General features: G+C 38.3%; 1 protein-coding gene across 10 annotated transcripts in view; it reads right to left on the reverse strand.

Moving 5' to 3' along the window:
• Nucleotides 1–7,319: 7,319 nt before the first annotated feature.
• Nucleotides 7,320–19,076, reverse strand: part of tnikb (TRAF2 and NCK interacting kinase b) — a 102,774-nt gene continuing 91,017 nt past the window's right edge. For 9 of the 10 annotated variants that reach the window (XM_037534212.1, XM_037534210.1, XM_037534209.1 and 6 more), the window contains 6 exons: nucleotides 17,656–17,790; nucleotides 17,253–17,353; nucleotides 14,980–15,129; nucleotides 13,516–13,675; nucleotides 9,414–9,553; nucleotides 7,320–8,262 (listed from right to left, as the gene is read on the reverse strand). In XM_037534212.1, coding sequence (XP_037390109.1) covers nucleotides 8,179–8,262; nucleotides 9,414–9,553; nucleotides 13,516–13,675; nucleotides 14,980–15,129; nucleotides 17,253–17,353; nucleotides 17,656–17,790 — 770 coding nt within the window. In that variant the 3' untranslated portion in view covers nucleotides 7,320–8,178. The remainder of the gene's footprint in view (nucleotides 8,263–9,413; nucleotides 9,554–13,515; nucleotides 13,676–14,979; nucleotides 15,130–17,252; nucleotides 17,354–17,655; nucleotides 17,791–19,076) is intronic. The other variant, XM_037534214.1, reaches the window with a different exon arrangement.

Genomic DNA, 19,076 nt, shown 5'->3' on the forward strand with positions numbered 1-19,076 from the left:
AGTGGGAGATTGGCCTTGTTGAAGTAAGAAGCAACACTATCCATAGTGGGAGTTTAGTCTTTGTGTTAACGATGATGGTTCTTCAAGGGTTCTTTGAGTTCTGTAAAAAGCCATGAGTTCTGTGGAGATCCATTGCATGCTTCAATGGTTCATTGCATGATGAAGTGGGAGATTGGCCTTGTTGAAGTAAGAAGCAACACTATCCATAGTGGGAGTTTAGACTTTGTATTACACCCTTAAAATATGGTTCTTCAAGGGTTTTTGAGTTCTGTACAGAGCCATGAGTTCTATGAGAACCAATGCATGCTTAAATGGTTCACTGCATGGTTAAATGATTCTTCAGATTAATGATGTAAGAGGTAACATTATTTGTATTGAGATATTAGCCTTTGTATTACACACTTAAAAATATGGTTCTTCAAGGATTCTTTAGTACAGACAAAGGTTCTTTATAGAACCATGAAGAACCATTCACATGCCTTAATGATTCATTGCATGGTGAAATGGTTCTTCAGGTTGATGAAGAATGTGTTGTATTTGGTTCTATGCAGCACCAAAAAGTTTTGTTCCATTGTTGCTTGAGATTGTAACAGTAGCGGAACCCTTTTTGGTGCTAGAGAGAAAGGTGCAAAGAATCCTTTAATCATGCAAAGGATTCTCAAAAAAGGTTCTATATAGCACCTTAAAGAGTTTTCTTGACATAATAATAAAAGAACCTTTTTTGGTGCTATATAGAAGCCTTTTCAAGAAGGTTCTATACAAAACCATTCACAACACATTTCCATCAATTTGAAGATTGCTTTTACAGTTCAAATGATAACAATAATAATAATAATAATAGGATTTATTTGTAAAGCAGTTTTAATGCTGGTGGCAGCGCAAAGTGCTTTACAGACAGGTGATAAACAGTTATACAAGAAATCATTAGTCTTTATTTAGACTCAGAAGAAAATAAACACCACGAGACGCAGAGTTTTAATTAAATGGCGAGTTAAAGGGAGACGTTTTTAGATGCTTCTGAAAAGTGAGCACTGAGCTTAGCTGTGTTATAAAAGGTGAAACCGAGCTCCACAGTTTAGAAGCAGAACAACTGAATGAGTCTCTCCATGCTTTCTGGCGTTTGCAGAAGTTCAGTATCTGCACATCTAAGATCATAAACAGACAGACACTCTGGGATGTAAGCGGTGCTTTAAGGTCATTTAGAGTCTTAAAAACCATCAGCAGAGCTTTACAATCTGTCCTGAATGATACGGGCAGCCAGTGCAGCTCCTTTAAAACGGGCCCGATCTGATCTCCCTGTTTAGTTTTTGTTAGGATGCTGATGCATTTTGTATGAGTTGTAAGGGATGTCCTGTTTTCTTAGGAAGTCCAGTAAGAAGACCATTACAGTGATCAACTCTGCTTGTAACAAATGCATGAAGTTTCTCCGCGTCGCTCTGAGAGAGAAAAGGCTGAACTTTAGCAACATTTCTCAAATGATAAAAAAGAGCTCTTTAATCATGCACAGGGTTCTTTGAGTGTTCATAGTTCTGTATAGTACTATTTTCATTACTAAAGAACCCTTGGCAGGAGAACCATCTTAGCTGTGCTCTACTCTTCATTGCTTTATTTACCTTTTCTCTGCGACGTGATTACACTGTGGTGGACTTGATGGGGCCTACAAAAAAACGTAGCCAAGGTGTCCATGACTGAGTTAATCCCCCTTGACCTAAACAGTGGGTTCTTTTCACAGTCTATATTTTAGTCCTATAGTGCACTGTGCAAAAATATGGGATATTTCAGTGAACAAACTTGTTACATGTAACAAAAGATCCAGTACCGATTACATATCGCTAAGTACATATCGGAATAAAACCCTGTATGTCTAAAATGGCAACTTTACAGCAGAAAGAAAAAACACATTTTACTTTTAATGTAAGTCAATGGAACCAGACTTCTTCCCAAGCGATTCTGGGCCGTTTCTTTTGGTCTGTTCAGCATGAAATTTACACACAATGTAAAGAGAAACAGGTATTCTCAAATTATGTCAAAAACTGAAAAATGACAAAAATGAATATACAAGGTTTTGTTCCGACAGCAGGGATATGCTGTTTATAAACAGTCACTACAGTAACAGCTTCTGAATCACACGGTTATGAGCTCATCCTCATTCATCTTGACAAACCTTCAGCTGGCAATGCTAACAAGCACAGTGAACTGGTTTGACCCTGTGCATTTCAAACCCTGTCTGTTTCAGAACCTGCGTATGGGAGCTGATACCTTCTTATTGAGAAAATACAAATAAATACAGCCTGTTTGATTCGATACATCAATTTATTAAAAAACAGCAAAGTTTCTAATGCTTTATGTTACATGGGAACAAACTGTGAACGTACTCTTCAAAGTGGGAGCTCATATGTCCACCACTATGTCCGTGCCATTTAGAACCCCTGAAATCCTGCCATCCCCAAATTCTGGACATCAACAATTTGAACAATTTTTTTTCTACCAAATTAAGACGAAAAAAAAGTAAATACCAGAAAATCTTATCAAAATCAGTAATACACTTTATTGCTAATGATCCTACCTCTGACCTAGCTTAATCATCCCTCAGGTGTACTTTTCATTTACAGTGTTGTTTCCATTCAGACTCTTCCTCAGAACAGAAATATGATGGGTCATTTTTTTCCCCCAAAACCAGACCAGGAAAAATTTCACCATACAAAAGAAAAAAGTATCAGCATTTCATTTTGGCTATATTCAGCAGTGAAACTTATCTTAAGGAAAAAAAAGAAAGGAAAGCATCGAACAATATTGGGAGAAAAAAAAAATCTGAAATAGGATAAACTGTTATTACATAAAGCACTGATATTAATCATCTCTGACATTCTAATATAGATTTCATAGCACTTTCAGACCAACAAGCTAATCCAAAATACAGCTATAGAAAAGAATCCCTTTGCAAAACCAGTAATAATACTGTTGCTTCCAAGTACAACGACATACCAGAAATGATGTACTGTACAAACCAATAAATAGGTCAAGCAAGTCTGGGTTCCACACAAATGTCCATAAAATGCTTGTTTTATGGTAAGTCGGAGCTCAGCGGTGTGTGAATACAACCAAATAAAGGTGCTTTACATTGATGGAATGAAACAGGTGAGAGTGGAGTGGACAACTGGACTCCATGTACTAGGCACAAATCAGACGAGATCAGGAGCTCTTTGAAGACCTAGCTACATGTTTTTCTAGTGTTTGTTTTCATCAGGAAAACCCATTCGGTTTTGGCAGCATTCAAATCATGTCATCATACAAAAAAGAAAAAAGAAAAATAACAGCAATATGATATTCACGAGGTGAAGAAACAACATGGGTCTGCCTGATTTTGGACACAAAAACGCTAGCAGCTTCAGTGTGTTCAGAAGAAGCGAAGGCTTAGCTAACCAAAACAACATACCTCTATGTTCTGTTTGAGGACGTGTAAACGGACTTTTGGGCTTTGAAAAGCTGGGATTGCTTCAGTAGAGCTAGCTGGACATTTAGCCGCTGTAAAGTAGGGGTGGATCGATACACAACCGATCACAAGAATGTATCGATACTAATTTTGATGTCTACATTTTATTGGTTTTCACTGTAGAAATCACAAAAAATTTCCCCCTTTTTACGAAGACGAAGTAACGCTATCCATACTTGGACGTTAGCCTTTGCCTTACACACTTAAAAAAGATGGTTCTTCAAGGGTTCTTTGAGTTCTGTATATAACCATTCCATACTACCATGGTTCTCTGCATGGTAAAAAGGCTCTTGAGTGATGGGAGAACATGTTGCACATCGTTCTACACAGAAACCTTTCAAAAATGGTTCTATATAGCAGCAAAAAGGGTTCTATATAAAAAACCTTGAACACACGAAGAACCCTTTTTACGATTAAAGCGTTCTTTGCATCATGAAATGTTTCTTCAGATTGAATGTGCATGAATGTGTTATAGATGGTTCTATATAGAACCTTTTGGAAAAGGGTTCTACGTAGTACCCAAAAGGATTCTTCTATTGTTATAAGCTTGTAACCATAGAAGAACCCTTTTGGGTGCTATATAGAACCATCTACCTCACAGTCTCCATCAATCTGGAGAACCCTTCAATGATGCAAGATTCTCTTAAAGAGCTTCTATGTACCACCCTGCAAAAGGTTCTATTGTTAAAGGCTTGACATAGTAACAATGGAAGAACCCCTTTTGGTGCCCTTTAATTACACAAAAACCCTTTTATCCTCTCTGAGTGTTCATGGACCCTTGAAGAACCATCCTTTTTAAGAGTGTACAAGCTTGACATTGTAACAGTAGAAGAACCCTTCCTTGGCGCTGTATAGAACCATATACAACACATTCTCCATCAATCTGATGAACCATTTCCCCATGCGAAGAACTATTTAAGCATGAAATGGTTCTACACAGAATGGTTCTAGATCATCCCTGCTCTGTTATCAGCTTTATTTGCCGTTGTTCCAGCTTACTTTGTTTGCTCAAACAAAAAAAGGCTAAACATGTCAGAGAACCATCGCTTTCCTATTAACCAGTCACTGCCCAACTAAATGTCGAAGGGTGTACTTACAGTCAAGATGGCTTTTTTATTATTGTCTAGTCCAGATTAAGACAAAATGAGACCAAACAAGCACACACTATTATGAAAACTCCATAGAAATAAGTAGAAATACAGAAATCCACATTTGCAGGCTGCACATGAAAGAGAGTGACACGTTTCAACCCCACGTCACAGTTTTATGTTTTTGCGGAGGAACAACTGACCGTAACATCCCAAAAGGTAACAGGGGCGGCTAGTGAAATCTTCCAAACATGCAGAAACACATTCACGCTCATTCACAATTCACGGATTACTGCTCTAGAAAACGCGAGGGGTACGTGTTAGACGGTTGGTTCTGGGTGGCGTTTGTGACCTAAATCTGTTGCTGGGGCTGATTTGTCTGCAGTGTGTGGCTCTTATCTCGGAAGCCTTTTCACTCCAACAGCCACTGTTTGCAGACTGTCTATTACACAACTTCCCTTTGACCTTCCACTTTTCATTTTCTCCACAGCGACTTCTGCTGTTGGCAGGCACTAACAGAAGTTCCGGGTCACGGCACCAGCAAAATGACTCTACACACAGCCATATTAGCTTTCTAAAGTTTCTCACTCTAAAATTCAGTCCGAGCAAGGAAAAAAAAAAGCCATAAAAAATTCTAAATCTAATGGCAAAATTCCAATTTAATAACTGGAATTATATTTTTTTAACATTTAATGTTTTAACTGGACGACCTGAAAATTTCGAGTTCATTAAATTTCTACACTTTTAAAAATGATGGTTCTTCAAGGGTTCATTAGGAAATAAAATGGTTCTACAAAGAACCATGAACATTAAATATGATTAAAGGGTTCTTTGCATCATGAAAGGGTTCTTCAGACTGACGGCGAATGCGTGGTAGATGGTTTTATACGCAATCTTTTGAAAAGAGTTCTGTATGGCACCAAAAAGGTTTCTCCGATTGTTATGATTCAAGCCTGTTACAATAGAAGAACCCTTTTTGGTGTTATATAGAATCCTTTTCAAAAAGGTTCTATATAAAACCACACATTCTCAATCAATCAAAGGGTTCTTTGCATCATGAAAGGGTTCTTAGATTGATGGAGAATGTGTGGTAGATGAAGCTTTTTGAAAAGAGTTCTACTTAGCACCCAAAAGGGTTCTACTTTTGGTACAATGTCAAGCACAAAAGAAGAACCTTTTTGGGTGCTAAATAGAACCCTTTTCAAGAACCATCTACATTACATTCTCCATTATCCTGAAGAACCATTTCACAATGCAAAGAACCCTTTGATTGATATAGAATGTATAGTTTTATATAGAACCATTTTCTTTACTAAAGAACGTGTGAAGAACCATCATTTTTAAGTGTGTAAGTTAACCTCTAATCTGTGTTTTACATTCTTTTAACTTATTATTTGAGGTTTAATAACAAATGGCCTTTTTTATTGGAAAATATTTGCTAATAACATTTGAACAGGTTCCTCAATTTTCATGATTAAACATTACATTTTGACATGTTACATTTTAGTTAGTTTCATACTAATTGTGCAAATTCACCAGTAATTAATAAATTCAAAGGTAATAATTAGAATGTATTCAGGAAAATGTCACTACAATGTAAAATTTTGTTCATACTAGTATTAATTGTATAAATTGTTCACCTTGTTTCTATTGAAATTAACTGGAAAAAAACAAAATTTTTGCGAGAACTTAAATCTTACGTGCTAAAAATTCCGATTACTGAAAGTTCAGCTTTGATCGAACATTTCTTCTGATATGAAGAAACTTTTGGTCTAAAGCTAAAACAGCTCGCCATCTGAGTCAGTGCAGCAGCACTCCAGTCTACACGAGTTTCCTCACAGCTAACATTGACGGACAGTCTGTGAAGTCCATTATGGAAAAAAGAGTGAACGATCCCCCCATCGTGTCACACACAAACGTGCGAAAATAATGTGAACAATCTGTCGCCGTCCCAAAGCGACCGCTAAAAATATCCAGACGTTTAGAGCTGTTTAGAATGAACAATGTGCCCACAGTAAGCAGCGTACAGGAATTCTACTGTATATAATTTGTTGTGCAGACTATCGCTGTTAGTTTATGAGCTAATTTTGGCACTGGTATTAAAAAATCCATTCACTTTTGAGTGTGTAAAATTCCTAGTCTCTGAATTAAATGGAAGATCATAAGGCCAATCTGAAATCTGACAGAAGCCAAGAGCCATGTTATTTAATATCAAAGACACTGGATGACCAAAAAAACCAACACTTTGTTCAATCTACAGTCTAAATATTGCCTTGCCTTGAGTAAACAGTGAAAGTTTATGCCATGATCCGAATACAAAATTGCAATTGAACAACCAGATGAAACAAATGAGGTAGGTTTAGAGGAAGCTTGACGTTTTTTCTTCACTGAACTCCAAAGAAAAGACTAAAAAAACTGAAAATTACTGTAGTTTTGCAGATGGATTGCTCGGAGAACCATGTACATTACCAAACGCTGCTCTCACAGAGTCACAGTTTCAGAGTGTTTTGGTGGTCAGATGCTTTGTTCGGAACTGAGGCGTGAACATTGACAGGACAAGCAGGGACGCACACGGAGGGTGGTGGAGAATATCACTCTAACTCGCAGTTAGAAGTGACGGATCCATCTGTGGGAGAGCTGAGCACCTTACTTGCAGTCATAAGCCTCCAACGTTCTCCCCTGGCCTTTATTGCACTTGGACGTCCAAACTAAAATACAAAACTACAGCATAGTCTTAGAACAATGTGAAACGGACCTTTATTTTCCCAGAATCAAAACGGCTCGTGGTTCTGATGTGTGGTACAAAATATGCAGGCATCCCTTTCCAGATTTGTCTTACCTATCGACTTTTTTTTTTGTATGTACGTATGGATGGTAAGCCTTTTTTTCCCAACATTCACCCATACACACATACATAGAGGACATACGTACAGTACTCACGGCTACAGTGTGACATAATGCAGCTGTAAAAAACAAAGTGGTGATGAAATGTGTTCCACGAGAGTTTGGAGTGTAAAACATACAAGGCTGATTGCACGCACACACACACACACACACACACACACACACACACACACACACACACACACACACACACACACACACACACACACACACTAACCTCTTCAGAGAACTGTTTTGTCTGAGAGGGTTTTCCATGTATAGCCCAACAGCAATAAATTATTGTGTTGAAAGTGTCTAAACAGTTACAATGTTTTGTTCAATAGTCAATAGTCACTCTACACAGGAGAGTCTATCCCAGTTCAGTTCCATTCTACTAATAATAACCTCCTCCAAAGGAATCTGGGAACATATTTGTCATGACAAAAAAAAAAAGTTAAGAACCCCGCGGCCACAGGAGATTCTGGATAGAGGTTGTTCTTCTCTGGCGGCCCCTGGTGGTCTGGGAAAATCGGTCACTATCTGACTGTGGACTCGTGCCTGACCGTTCTCATGTCTTCGGCTTTCTGGAGCAGCTTCCGGGAAGTCTTTATCTTTATCTTAACCGCCATGCTGTATCCCACACACCGTGGTTTTCCCTCATTTTTCAAAACAGAACATGTCCACAGACACAACGCGGGGGAGGATGTGGATGGGTTACCAGTTCATCATGGAGTTTCTGTTCAAGGTCATGAAGAAAACTTGGCTACTGCCTCCCGATCTGACTGAGGCAAAGAAGACCTGGCCAAGAAAAGCAGAACGCAGAGTGTCATCAGAGAAACAGACATTAACAGAAGCTCTTTTTTCCCCACAGTAAACCAAACTGTTATGTTACCTACTGATCACTGTGCATCATTCTAAAAAATATTACAATACAATTTAGTGATTTTAACATAAAAGTTTGGGTGTATCCTGTGAATACAATACAGGGGTAATTGCTGTGGAATTATTTAGTCCGTTAAGTTCAACAACTACAAGTAAGGTCCAAATATTGTACTGTTTTCTAGGTATTTTCAATTTTTTGTTAAAAATATGTTGCTTACCATACCAAGGTCATAAGGTCAATGTGTAAGAAATTTGGCAGACATCATTTAAGACCCCACATCTATTATAAAATATAGAGTCCATTCTAAAAACCTTTCCCATCATTTGTGTTCTAACGGCTTCAGTTGAAGTGCATAGTGCTTGGACCCCAGCGATCCCCATCTGTGGACAGTTGTGTAGGTCTCACAGCAGTTAAAGTCCACAGAAATCCTTGTGTTCTACATTAATTTTATGCAAACACTAAATGAAAGGTGATTGTTTCGGCTGTTAACAATGATAATTTACACTTTTTCACCCACTGTTGGAAAGCTTTTGAAGAAAGAAAAATGTCAAAATTAAAATTAAACACCACTCATAAAACTTCACTCTTTGACGTTTTGATAACATGAAATGACAAAAATGTGTAAAATTCATTCAAACAAACATTTTACCAACAAAACCACTAACTATGCTGCGAAGAGGTGTTCAGTTCTTCTGTTCATATGAGAAATTTGACAATTTGGAACTGATAATTATATCTGACAACTGATCGTCAGTAAAGCCGCCTTCTTCTGTGGGTTTATTGGCTGGTTGCAAAGCAGAAATCTGATTACTGCCTGACTCACATAGACCCACATTTTCACCATTATCTGATTACTCAAGTGCATGTGAATGTGTTGATCGGATTACTGACAAAATCTGATTTTCTGCAGTCGGTTTAATTTTTGACCATAGTAGATTATATTGGCAGATATCAACGGTTAAAATGTACTATTGCCGGCAAAATTTTCATACCAGTCAGGTGCTAGCTGACCAAGGCAGTTCGGTAAATTCTAATAATCTAAAGTATACCACCTCTATATACTCACTTTGTCGTTTCGCTCAGAGAGAAACTTCAGTCGCTGAGCTCGCTTGTGCATGAAAACTCCGTCGAGGTGTCCCGTTTCCACTGAACGGATCTCAATGGCTTTCTCTCCCCAGCCCATGATCTGGTTGGAGTGGATGTAGGCTGCAGAAGGGGAAGTGGACAGGACAACAGGACATGTGACAGGACAGTGCTGACTCTCATTGCAGTAAAAAGGCTACGTTAGTGAGAAACACCCCGTTCCTCGACGACTTCTGACGGCCAATAGCAACCTGAAACTGGCCCAGACTGGAAAAAGACAGGCTTGCCCAAAGCACCCCACACCATCAGGAGGTAATTATTGCAGCAGTTTCTGAGACTCGGAAAATACATCCTGCTTGGAATCAGCAGTGATTATGGCACGTTTTCTATTCTTTTTTATCCGAATTCAGCAAGGCTGGTCAAAAAAGACTAAAGCACTCAACGTAAGGGCCCCCTGTTCTATATTTAATGCACTGTGGGTCCTCTGAAAACCTTTCGATGCCCACACTGACCATAAAGAATGCTGCGGACTGTTATTTACAGAGATGCTGATAATAAAACTGCGATAAGATTTTTTACTAACAAGGCAGATCACAAGAGTTTTGGCATAGAAATACAGGAGGGATGTGTACTGTGAGCTGCTATCAGGTTCTGAGTACAGAACTATTGAACTATCATTTTGGACTGACTAATAACTGAAGAACTTTTTCGTGTTCTGCCCATAAATGTGATTTTTCTTAGCAACCATTATGACAAGCTTCAAGTAATGTTGACAAAAATCCAATTTAATCTCAGGAGGAATTGTACACATTTAAAATGATGGTTCTTTGAGGGTTTTTGGTAAAGAAAATGGTTCTATATGGAACATATTAAAGTGTTCTTTGCATTGTGAAAGAGTTCTTCAGATTGATGGAGAATGTGTTGTATATGATTCTATATAGAACCAATTTGAAAAGAGTTCTATATAGCATCAAAGAGAGTTCTCCTACTGTAATGCTGTCAAGCATGTTACTATAGGATATCCTCTTTTGGTGCTATATAGAAAATCCTTCTCAAAAAAGTTCTATATAGAACCATACATTCTCACTCAATCTAAAGAACCATGGCGAATGTGTGTATTTGGTTCTATATAGAACCTTTCTGAGTTCTTCTATTGTTACAATGTCAAGTTGTAACAATAGAAGAAATCTTTTTGGTGCTATATAGAACCCTTTTCAGAAAGGTTCTATATAGAACCATATCCACATTCTCCATTAATCTCAAGAACCCTTTCACAATGCAAAGAACCCTTTAATCATGGAAAGGGTTCTTTGAGTGTTCAGGGTTCTATATAGAACCACTATCTTTACTAAAGAACCCTTGAAGAAGCATCTTTGTTAAGTGTATAGGGCACAACTAGTTGGTGTCAAAGTGCTCCAATTTATGCGTCATCATTTCCAAATGAATTTGTGTGCTAATTTTATAAGATTGCTAACTAGTTAAGTTAATGTTACTATGGCATTACTAACTAATACAACTTCAAAAATCTTTCACTTTGTTGAATGGGATTTTTGAAGCTTTAAGGTGTACCACAGGGTTCTGTTCTAGGCCATCTTTTGCTGTCATTGTACCTCCTACCATTAACTCGTACTATTAAAGAGCATGGAATCAGTTTTTATAGCTATGTGGATGATATACTTATTTGAAGAGCCAGATGTTACCAGTGTTTTATATAAACTAATAACCTCTCTGTCCATTTATAGCTTTATTTTTTTGTGTGCTAATTGAATAAGATTGCTAGCTAATGTTACTATGGTATTACTAACAAGTACAACTTCAAGAATCTCTCACTTTGTTTAATGGGATTTTTGACAGTGTTCCGTAAAGCTTGTCCAACATCACAACAGCCGTTGTGAAAGAGCGCATTTGCGGGCAGAGCACAGTTTGGCTGATTATTTTGTAAGCGGAGGGGGGGGAGGTTTGTTTTGTCTGAATCAAAACCCACAGTTTTGGCAATAACTTAACTGACATAAAATAAATCAGAACATTCACATTCAAGATGAGAACGAACGAACATCAAATGCTAAAAATTAACATTGTAGACCCATGACACGAAAATAGATCATTAAATGTATGATCATTAGTCGTACGAAGACATTCCTAAATGTTAATCCAGTGTTACTTTTAAACAAACAACAGAATCAGCATCTTTCATCTCTCTGATGGTGGTCACTCATAGGTCTAAAATGGATCCTCTGCTTTAAAGATGCAGATAAATCAACATCAATCGGGATCCATTAAGCTTTCTCCCTGATTTGCTGCAGCGTTTACTATAAAAGATGCATTTAAGGTTTCAAGCACATAGAAAGACAGTAAGATATGTCAAGAGTTTCATACAAAGAATGTGAAGACAAGTCAAAATGAAACAGTTATGTTAGCAACACATGGAGTGCTGAAGCTGGTGTCAGTTACCAAACAGTTAGCTACAGACTGCATGTTTCAAACACAAAGGAAGAAAACATAAAAAAAACAAGAAAATGATTTAACATACATACACACACCACCAGTGAACTCTGCGTCAGGACTGGAAGTTGAACTGGAGACTGAGGATGTGCCACAGGCTGGGGGTGGAGTGTGGGGACAGTGCAAGGGAACGAGGGGACGTGGCTGATTCTAAATTGAGTGTGAGTATACGCTTATTATAATACGAGTATTTTGGCTAATTAAAAAGCCCTTTGTAATCTAAAGTGGGAGCACTAAAGCAGGGAAAACAATACACTGCGCAGGGCAGGGGGTCCAGTTGCAACAACAGGTCACCGACTGCTAAACAGGTCAAGACTGATTTTTAGAGAGGACCAACCAAAGTTACGCCTGCACCTGCGTTATTAAGCAAAATTGCTATTCGCCACTTGCATATATAATACTAACTAATCCATGCCACCAATGTAATAGCACCACAACTAAATTTCTGTGACATTTTGTAGTTCTTTGTGCAGCACCACACAAGTATTATATTAGAGGTTTAATGCATATTCTATAGGAAGAAAGTGTTTGTTAATCTAGTGAGCATTTATTAACATATTCTTTAAGGTGTACCACAGGATTCTGTACTAGGCCCTATTTTACTGTCATTGTACCTGATACCGACCGCTGGGATAGGCTCCAGCAACCCCCCTGCAACCCAGAAGGAGCAGCAGCTTAGAAGATGTGTGTATGTGTTTGTGTGTGTACCTGATACCATTAAGTCATATTATTAAAGTGCATGGAGTTAGTTTTAATAGCTATGTGGGTGATATAAAGATGTCTCACAGTGGTTTAATGCATATTCTAAAGGAAGAAAGTATTTGTTAGTCTAGTGAGCATTTATCTGGAATACATCATATTCTTTAAGGTGTACCACAGGGTTCTGTACTAGGCCCTCTTTTACTGCCATTGTACTTCCATTAACTCATACTATTGAAGAACAAGGAGTCCGTTTTTATAGCTAGATGTTATCGGTGCTTAATATAAACTAATAACCTCTCTCCACTATCATTAACAGGATGGATATTTATTAAAAGATAAATAAAGAAATACATGGAAATCCTTATTATTGAAACTGAAGCAAAAAGAAAAAGTTTAAATGGGCTGGAAAGTAGTAAATCGTTTACGACCTGTTGTTGCAGTGGACTTAAACAGAGATGGGTGGTTCAGATCCAGAAAATAAAATTCCTCCCCAATTTGTTCCGTTAGCCTGGAAATTTTCCAGCCTCTGCTGGAAATTTAAGCTCACCAGAGAAGCCAGGTGGCAGGAAAAAAAATCTTGGGGAGGAGCTTTACTCTCTGACCTTGAATTACTCACCTCTGGTCTCATGCCCAGGTGCAAGTGTAGCCTTGACCACTATTTGTTTGGGCTGGAGCTGAGAACATGCAGGGGCAAAAGGTGTGCGTGCAATAATGTGTGTGCATGTTTACTGAGGCTAATATGTGTTTGGCTAGATGGGTGAGGGGTTTTTCCAAGGAAGTGCTGGGCTCAGGGGGTGGGCACTGCTAGCAGCTGGGAGACAGGGCTCTGAAAGGAGAACAGGGGCGGTTTGTGTCCAATGAAAGAAACAACCACAACCTACCAACAGAGGTGGGCATCTCTCCCCATTGTAGCACCACGTCTTTAGTGATTCTGCCGTAAGTGTTCACATAGACCCCCTCATCTTCATAACACAGAAGCATCTCCATCCCGTCGGTCTTGGGGAGCACCACAATGGCGTGGGGGGTGACACTGCCCTGAATCTGGGGGAGGGAACACGGGGGGGAGGGGAAGGGGTGGGGGGGCAGATGAGCCTCGGGTGACAAGTACGAGCGGCAGTGCATAACATTCCCCTCTGCAGGTGACGCTCTCCCCCTTGCTGGCCCGCTGGCACTTCTCCCTGTGAGAAACTGCTGCAACAATAAAGTCCCCCACTCTCCTCAGCACCACAAACTGACCACCCCAAACGTGCACCGTCCACACTGGGGTGCCACATCTTTCTGGTTGCTTTGGTTCACTTTATCAGATGCACAGTTTTTTTGGTTGGTCAAAGGTCGTAGATCGGGGAAATGTTTTGCTCTAAGCAATATCCTACTGTTATATGTGTTGCAGCACCAGTCAAATGTTTATACACGCCTACTCTTTTTCTTATTTCTAGTGTTTTCCATGTTTTACAAATATTATGAGGTCATCAAAACTGTCATACAACACGTATGGATTATGCAAGACCAAAAAAAAAAAATCACCAATCAAATCAAATCAAACTATCATATCACTGCTGTCGGATCAAAACCTCCAAAATAGTAACTTTACAGGTGAAAGAAAAAACACTTTACTTTAAATGTAAGTCAATGAAACCAGACTTCTTTTCATGTCATTTTGGCCCGTTTATTTTGGTCCATTTCTCATGAAATTTAAACAGAATGTAAAAGGAAATAGGCATTTTCAGACTGTCAAGGTTTTGTTCCAACAGCAGCGATATTTTAAATTCTTACAAGTATTTTCTCTTTGTGTTGATTTTGCACACTCCTTCCTTTTCTCAAGCAGGTTTATGAAAAGCCACCCCTAAGACAGGCCAGAGCTCATATGTTGAGCGCTTGTCAGAGAAGTGAAAAAGAACGACTTAACTATTTATATTTGTCCTAGAGACAAATTTAGCGTTTAAGCATAAACCTTAAGGCCAAAATGCATTTAAGATGATGAAAAACATACATTAAATCAGGTGTGTCCAAACATTTGACTAGTACTGTATGTATCTAAGTCTATAAACATTATTACAAATGGCAGATGCAGATGTTACATTCACATTACTCCAAAACACATTTAAACCACATAACCCTCTAACACTGGAGTATCTTATCTACTTTAAGTACGCAGGCATTTTTATTGTTTATTAGTGGTATTAGTGATAGTAGTAGTGGTAGTATAGAGTCAAAATTAGAAACTCTTTCGCACCAAATACCAACAGACTTGAGTACAATGTCCTTATGGAGGAGGAGGTCACCCGCCCTGCCCCTGAGCGCAGGCTGAGAAAGGGAAAATCTCTACTCAGCCCACCGTCACTTACGTGGGATGGGATGTAGATATCGTACGGGTTCCCGGAGTCAACATCTATCACATGAAAGCCAACGCTGGAGCCGTAGATAACCTTTAACCTCTGGCCCTCCTCCACTGTCAGGTCAACCAGCTGAGGCTTATGCTGCAGATCTGTGAAAGACTGTGGAGAGGAAGAGAAAGAGACAGTGTTTGAGTGAATTTCTCAAAATAGACACGTATGGGCAGAATAACTAAAAGAGGAGCTAATTACAGACAGTCTACAGAAACGTTCCGCTGGCGGATGTGGACAATTTAACGAGTTATCATGGTTATTTCAATATAAGGCATTATTCGGAGAAAACGAGAGATTATAATTTGGGTTTTTGTTTTAAAACATTCATTTTCTGCTGGAGGGATAAACATTTCCCAAGCCAAATGCATGTGGATACTGCAAAATTTCTGCTTAATTTCTCAAATTGAGCACGTCCTCTTAGCTATGTGCATTAAAGGCTTTGATATTTCACATACAAAGTAACAAAATAATAAGTAGCTTTAGCAGCACAGGGACCACACAGGAAAAAAGAATTTCAATAGGCACTTTTCATTCATTTAGAAAACTGTCAAATCATTGTTAAAACCTGTTCTAAAGACTCTCAGATGAGCAGTGCTGGACGAAGTACACAAATCATGTACATGAGTTAAAGTAGAGACACCCAAGGTAAAATATCACTCCAGTAAAAGTAGAAGTTCCTCCCTTTAGACCTCCACTTGAGTAAAAGTACTAAAGTATTTACCTTCAAATGTACTTAAGTATAAAGTAAAAGTACTAAAAGAGTAATTCTGGCTCTGATGTCCTGTTATCATTTTTATAACAAGACTGGCTTCATGAACTCATTTCAGGTGAAAGTCCTCCAGCGTCTCTCTTGGTAAACCAGTCTTTTAATAGAACGTCATTAATTAGTGACGCTGACGTCTATTAAAATGATCAGAAGCACAAAACACTGAAGGTAAACAGTTTCCATCAGGGAGAACCGAGTGGCTCTGAAATCACTTTTTACACACAAGCAAAGTTTCAGTTTCAGATTTATTTACAACTTAGTTCCAAGTTTAAGTTGAATAAAAACTGGCTTTAAAGTCAGGATCACAGATGAGCTCCTTTACTATGTTGATCTGTAGGCGTCTGTTCATAAACATAAACCAGCCCAAACTCATTTACTATAAAATGAAATGGTGTTTGTAGAAATTCAGAAAAAAGCCGCGTCAGTCTCGACTGCATATGTGGACATATTTCTATATTGAGCTCTATTTACACAAAGTTAGGTTAGTTCATCATTTATGTTGAACAGACTCTCCCAAAGTTTTACGCTGCTGCGCTGACGTTGAACCACGTGCTGCACTGGGTCGGTATGACCAACAGGTCAAAACCAGCTCTAAACAAAGTGACCGCTGGGCCCTGATTGGTGCTCAGATATCAGATATTGGTGGTCAGATATTAGACTCTGAAATGTAGTGGAGTGAAAGTAAAAAGTCGCCCAGAATGGAGAAACGTCAGTACAGATACATGAAAAAATTAATGAATTACATTTACTTACTTCCACCACGGCTAATGAGTGTTGTAAAATATTCCATATGATAACACTTTATTGCCATCATGGACACAAACACATTGCAGATATCATCAGTACTTAAAGAACAGTGCAGTGGATTGAGTGCAGTGTAGTTTGTGAAATGATGAATAAAATTATTGTTCTCAGAGATTTAATGGCAGTTTTAAAATGTGGCAGTATTAGTGATATTGTGATATTTTGACACATACACAATTCACTAGTAAATGTTATGCTCTCTTTGTAATGAAACATCAGTTCTCTTCAACGCCGATGACATACACAATATGCTCGCGTCCGTGGTAGCAATAAAATATTGTGATAAACATTGTCCATCCTGAAAATGTCTTTACGTATCCTGATATGGTGTTTTTATCATTTCGCCCACACTTAGCGACCACCTCTTTGATTTTTCTAAGGGCAATAAATCCTGACAACCATTTTTTAATGCCAAAATAGCGTAAATAAGAGTAAATCTGCCACAAAATGTATTAAATTAGATCAACGTAAAAAAAAGTGTGTTTGCTAATTAACACAATTTTTATTGTGTGAAGCAGCAGCAGAAATCAAATATCCTCTGAACTGATCTGGCAGCTAGACCTACTTTGAAATAAAAAAAGACTCATTCAAAATGATCTGACAGCTAAGGATAGTGATAAAAATCTCATTAAAGAGACTGTGAACGAGTCCTGTCTCTCACCTTGAAAGCCATAAATTTGTGGTACGGTTTCGGCGCCCAGGCGTAAATCTCCACAGAATTCTTCAAGGCAATCACCAAGAACTTGATCCGCTCATATTTCACTTTCAAATGAAAAGAGACGGTGTGAGTCAGAGTATAAATATACGCAGTACAACGTTTATTTTATCTGCAATGAACCTCTTTATTCAAATGTGTTCTTCATTTCCACACAAATGAAACAATGCACTGAGACAGTTTTGTCATTCACTTCCCTCAATTCTGGCAGTAGTATGTTTTATTCATGTGTAAATAACGTACATATTCATTTAATGTATTTACTTACAGAAGTTACAGAATTTAATGCATTACTTACATTGCTTATGAAAGCTATAGGCTGTGAAACACTGTTATCAATGGCACATACCGACTTTGTAATGAACACAGCCTTCCAGGTCGCCCACAGTAGTCCAGCCTTGCTTCTTCTCCACCTCAGGATCATTGTGGAGTATCCTGTTCCTCAGCCAAGACAGGTAGTACACTCTCAGTTTGTTCTTTTTGCCTGGATGAGAGACAGAAAAGGCATCATGTCAGACTTCAGTAATCCTCTTACTCATATCTATGAATGGAGACACCTCCATATAGGAGTTAAACCCTTAAAACAGCTGTAGCTGGCAAAAACAAAAGTGTGGTATAATTGAGTTATTTCTCACTGGCAGCAGAGAACACGAGGAGAACATGAGGAGAAATTCAACGTTTCTTTTGTAAATATAAGGAAATTTTCTTATGATTTGAATGAGATGAAAAGTCATACAGTCTTATATTGCCTTTTACTTATATTGCCTTTTACTTATATTGCCTTTTACTTATATTGCCTTTTCTAAACAGAAACAATATAAAAAGACTTGAACCTGTTGATACAGAATGTGAATCAAATGTGAACATATTTATACAACTATGCCTTTACTTAATTATGTATTTACATGTTAAGGGGCATTATAACAAAAAAAAAAGCTTCATACATTATTTGTCATGTTATGCAATGTGCTGTAGCACAGCATTATATCCCCCAACCTCATCAGGTCGACAGAATTTGTGATTTCAAATCTTAATGAATTTTCATTTTTTCACCCCTTGAGTTTTCTCTTACAATAAAACCAGTCAAGCATTATGCAAATATATCACATTACCATTTGGAATCGCTGTGGTGTCAACCAATCTTGACAGCTGGTCTTATAGTTACTGATCTACTGCCAATGATCTAGTCTAATAAATACAACCAAGCTAAAATTAGTCTAACTCTTTCCTTGGTTGTCGATTTGTTTTTAAAGGAAAACAGCAGCTCTGTCTTTATTTACCACAAAAAGGATGCCAGAGACGAGGTTCTTACCCTTTCAGCCAAAAAAACTATGGTAAGGCGTATAGTTAGCCAGGGAGCTAACTTGATAGCTTCAGCTTTTAGCTTGTCCTCGTCTGATGAGTTATTTAGGTCAGCTGACTAATCCGTTTGCTCCATTGTAATGATGATTTGAAAACAGGTACCACAGAAACTGCAATAAGATATCTGGCCTCCTTGCTGTAACATTAGATATACTATGTGGACAAAAGTATTGGGACACCTACACATTACAGCTACAGGATCTTTTATGACTCCCATTCTAAATCCATAGGCATTAATATGAAGTTGGTCCCCCTTCGCAGCTATAACAGCTTCCATTCTTCTGGGAAGCTTTCTATAACATTTTGCAGTGTGTCTGTGGGAATTTCTGCCCATTTATCCATTTGTGAGGTCAGACACTGAAGTTGGACGAGGGCCCTAGTTCATCCAAAAGGTGTTTAAAGGGGTTG

Source organism: Pygocentrus nattereri, chromosome 24, assembly GCF_015220715.1.
Source record: "Pygocentrus nattereri isolate fPygNat1 chromosome 24, fPygNat1.pri, whole genome shotgun sequence".
NCBI lineage: Eukaryota > Metazoa > Chordata > Actinopteri > Characiformes > Serrasalmidae > Pygocentrus > Pygocentrus nattereri.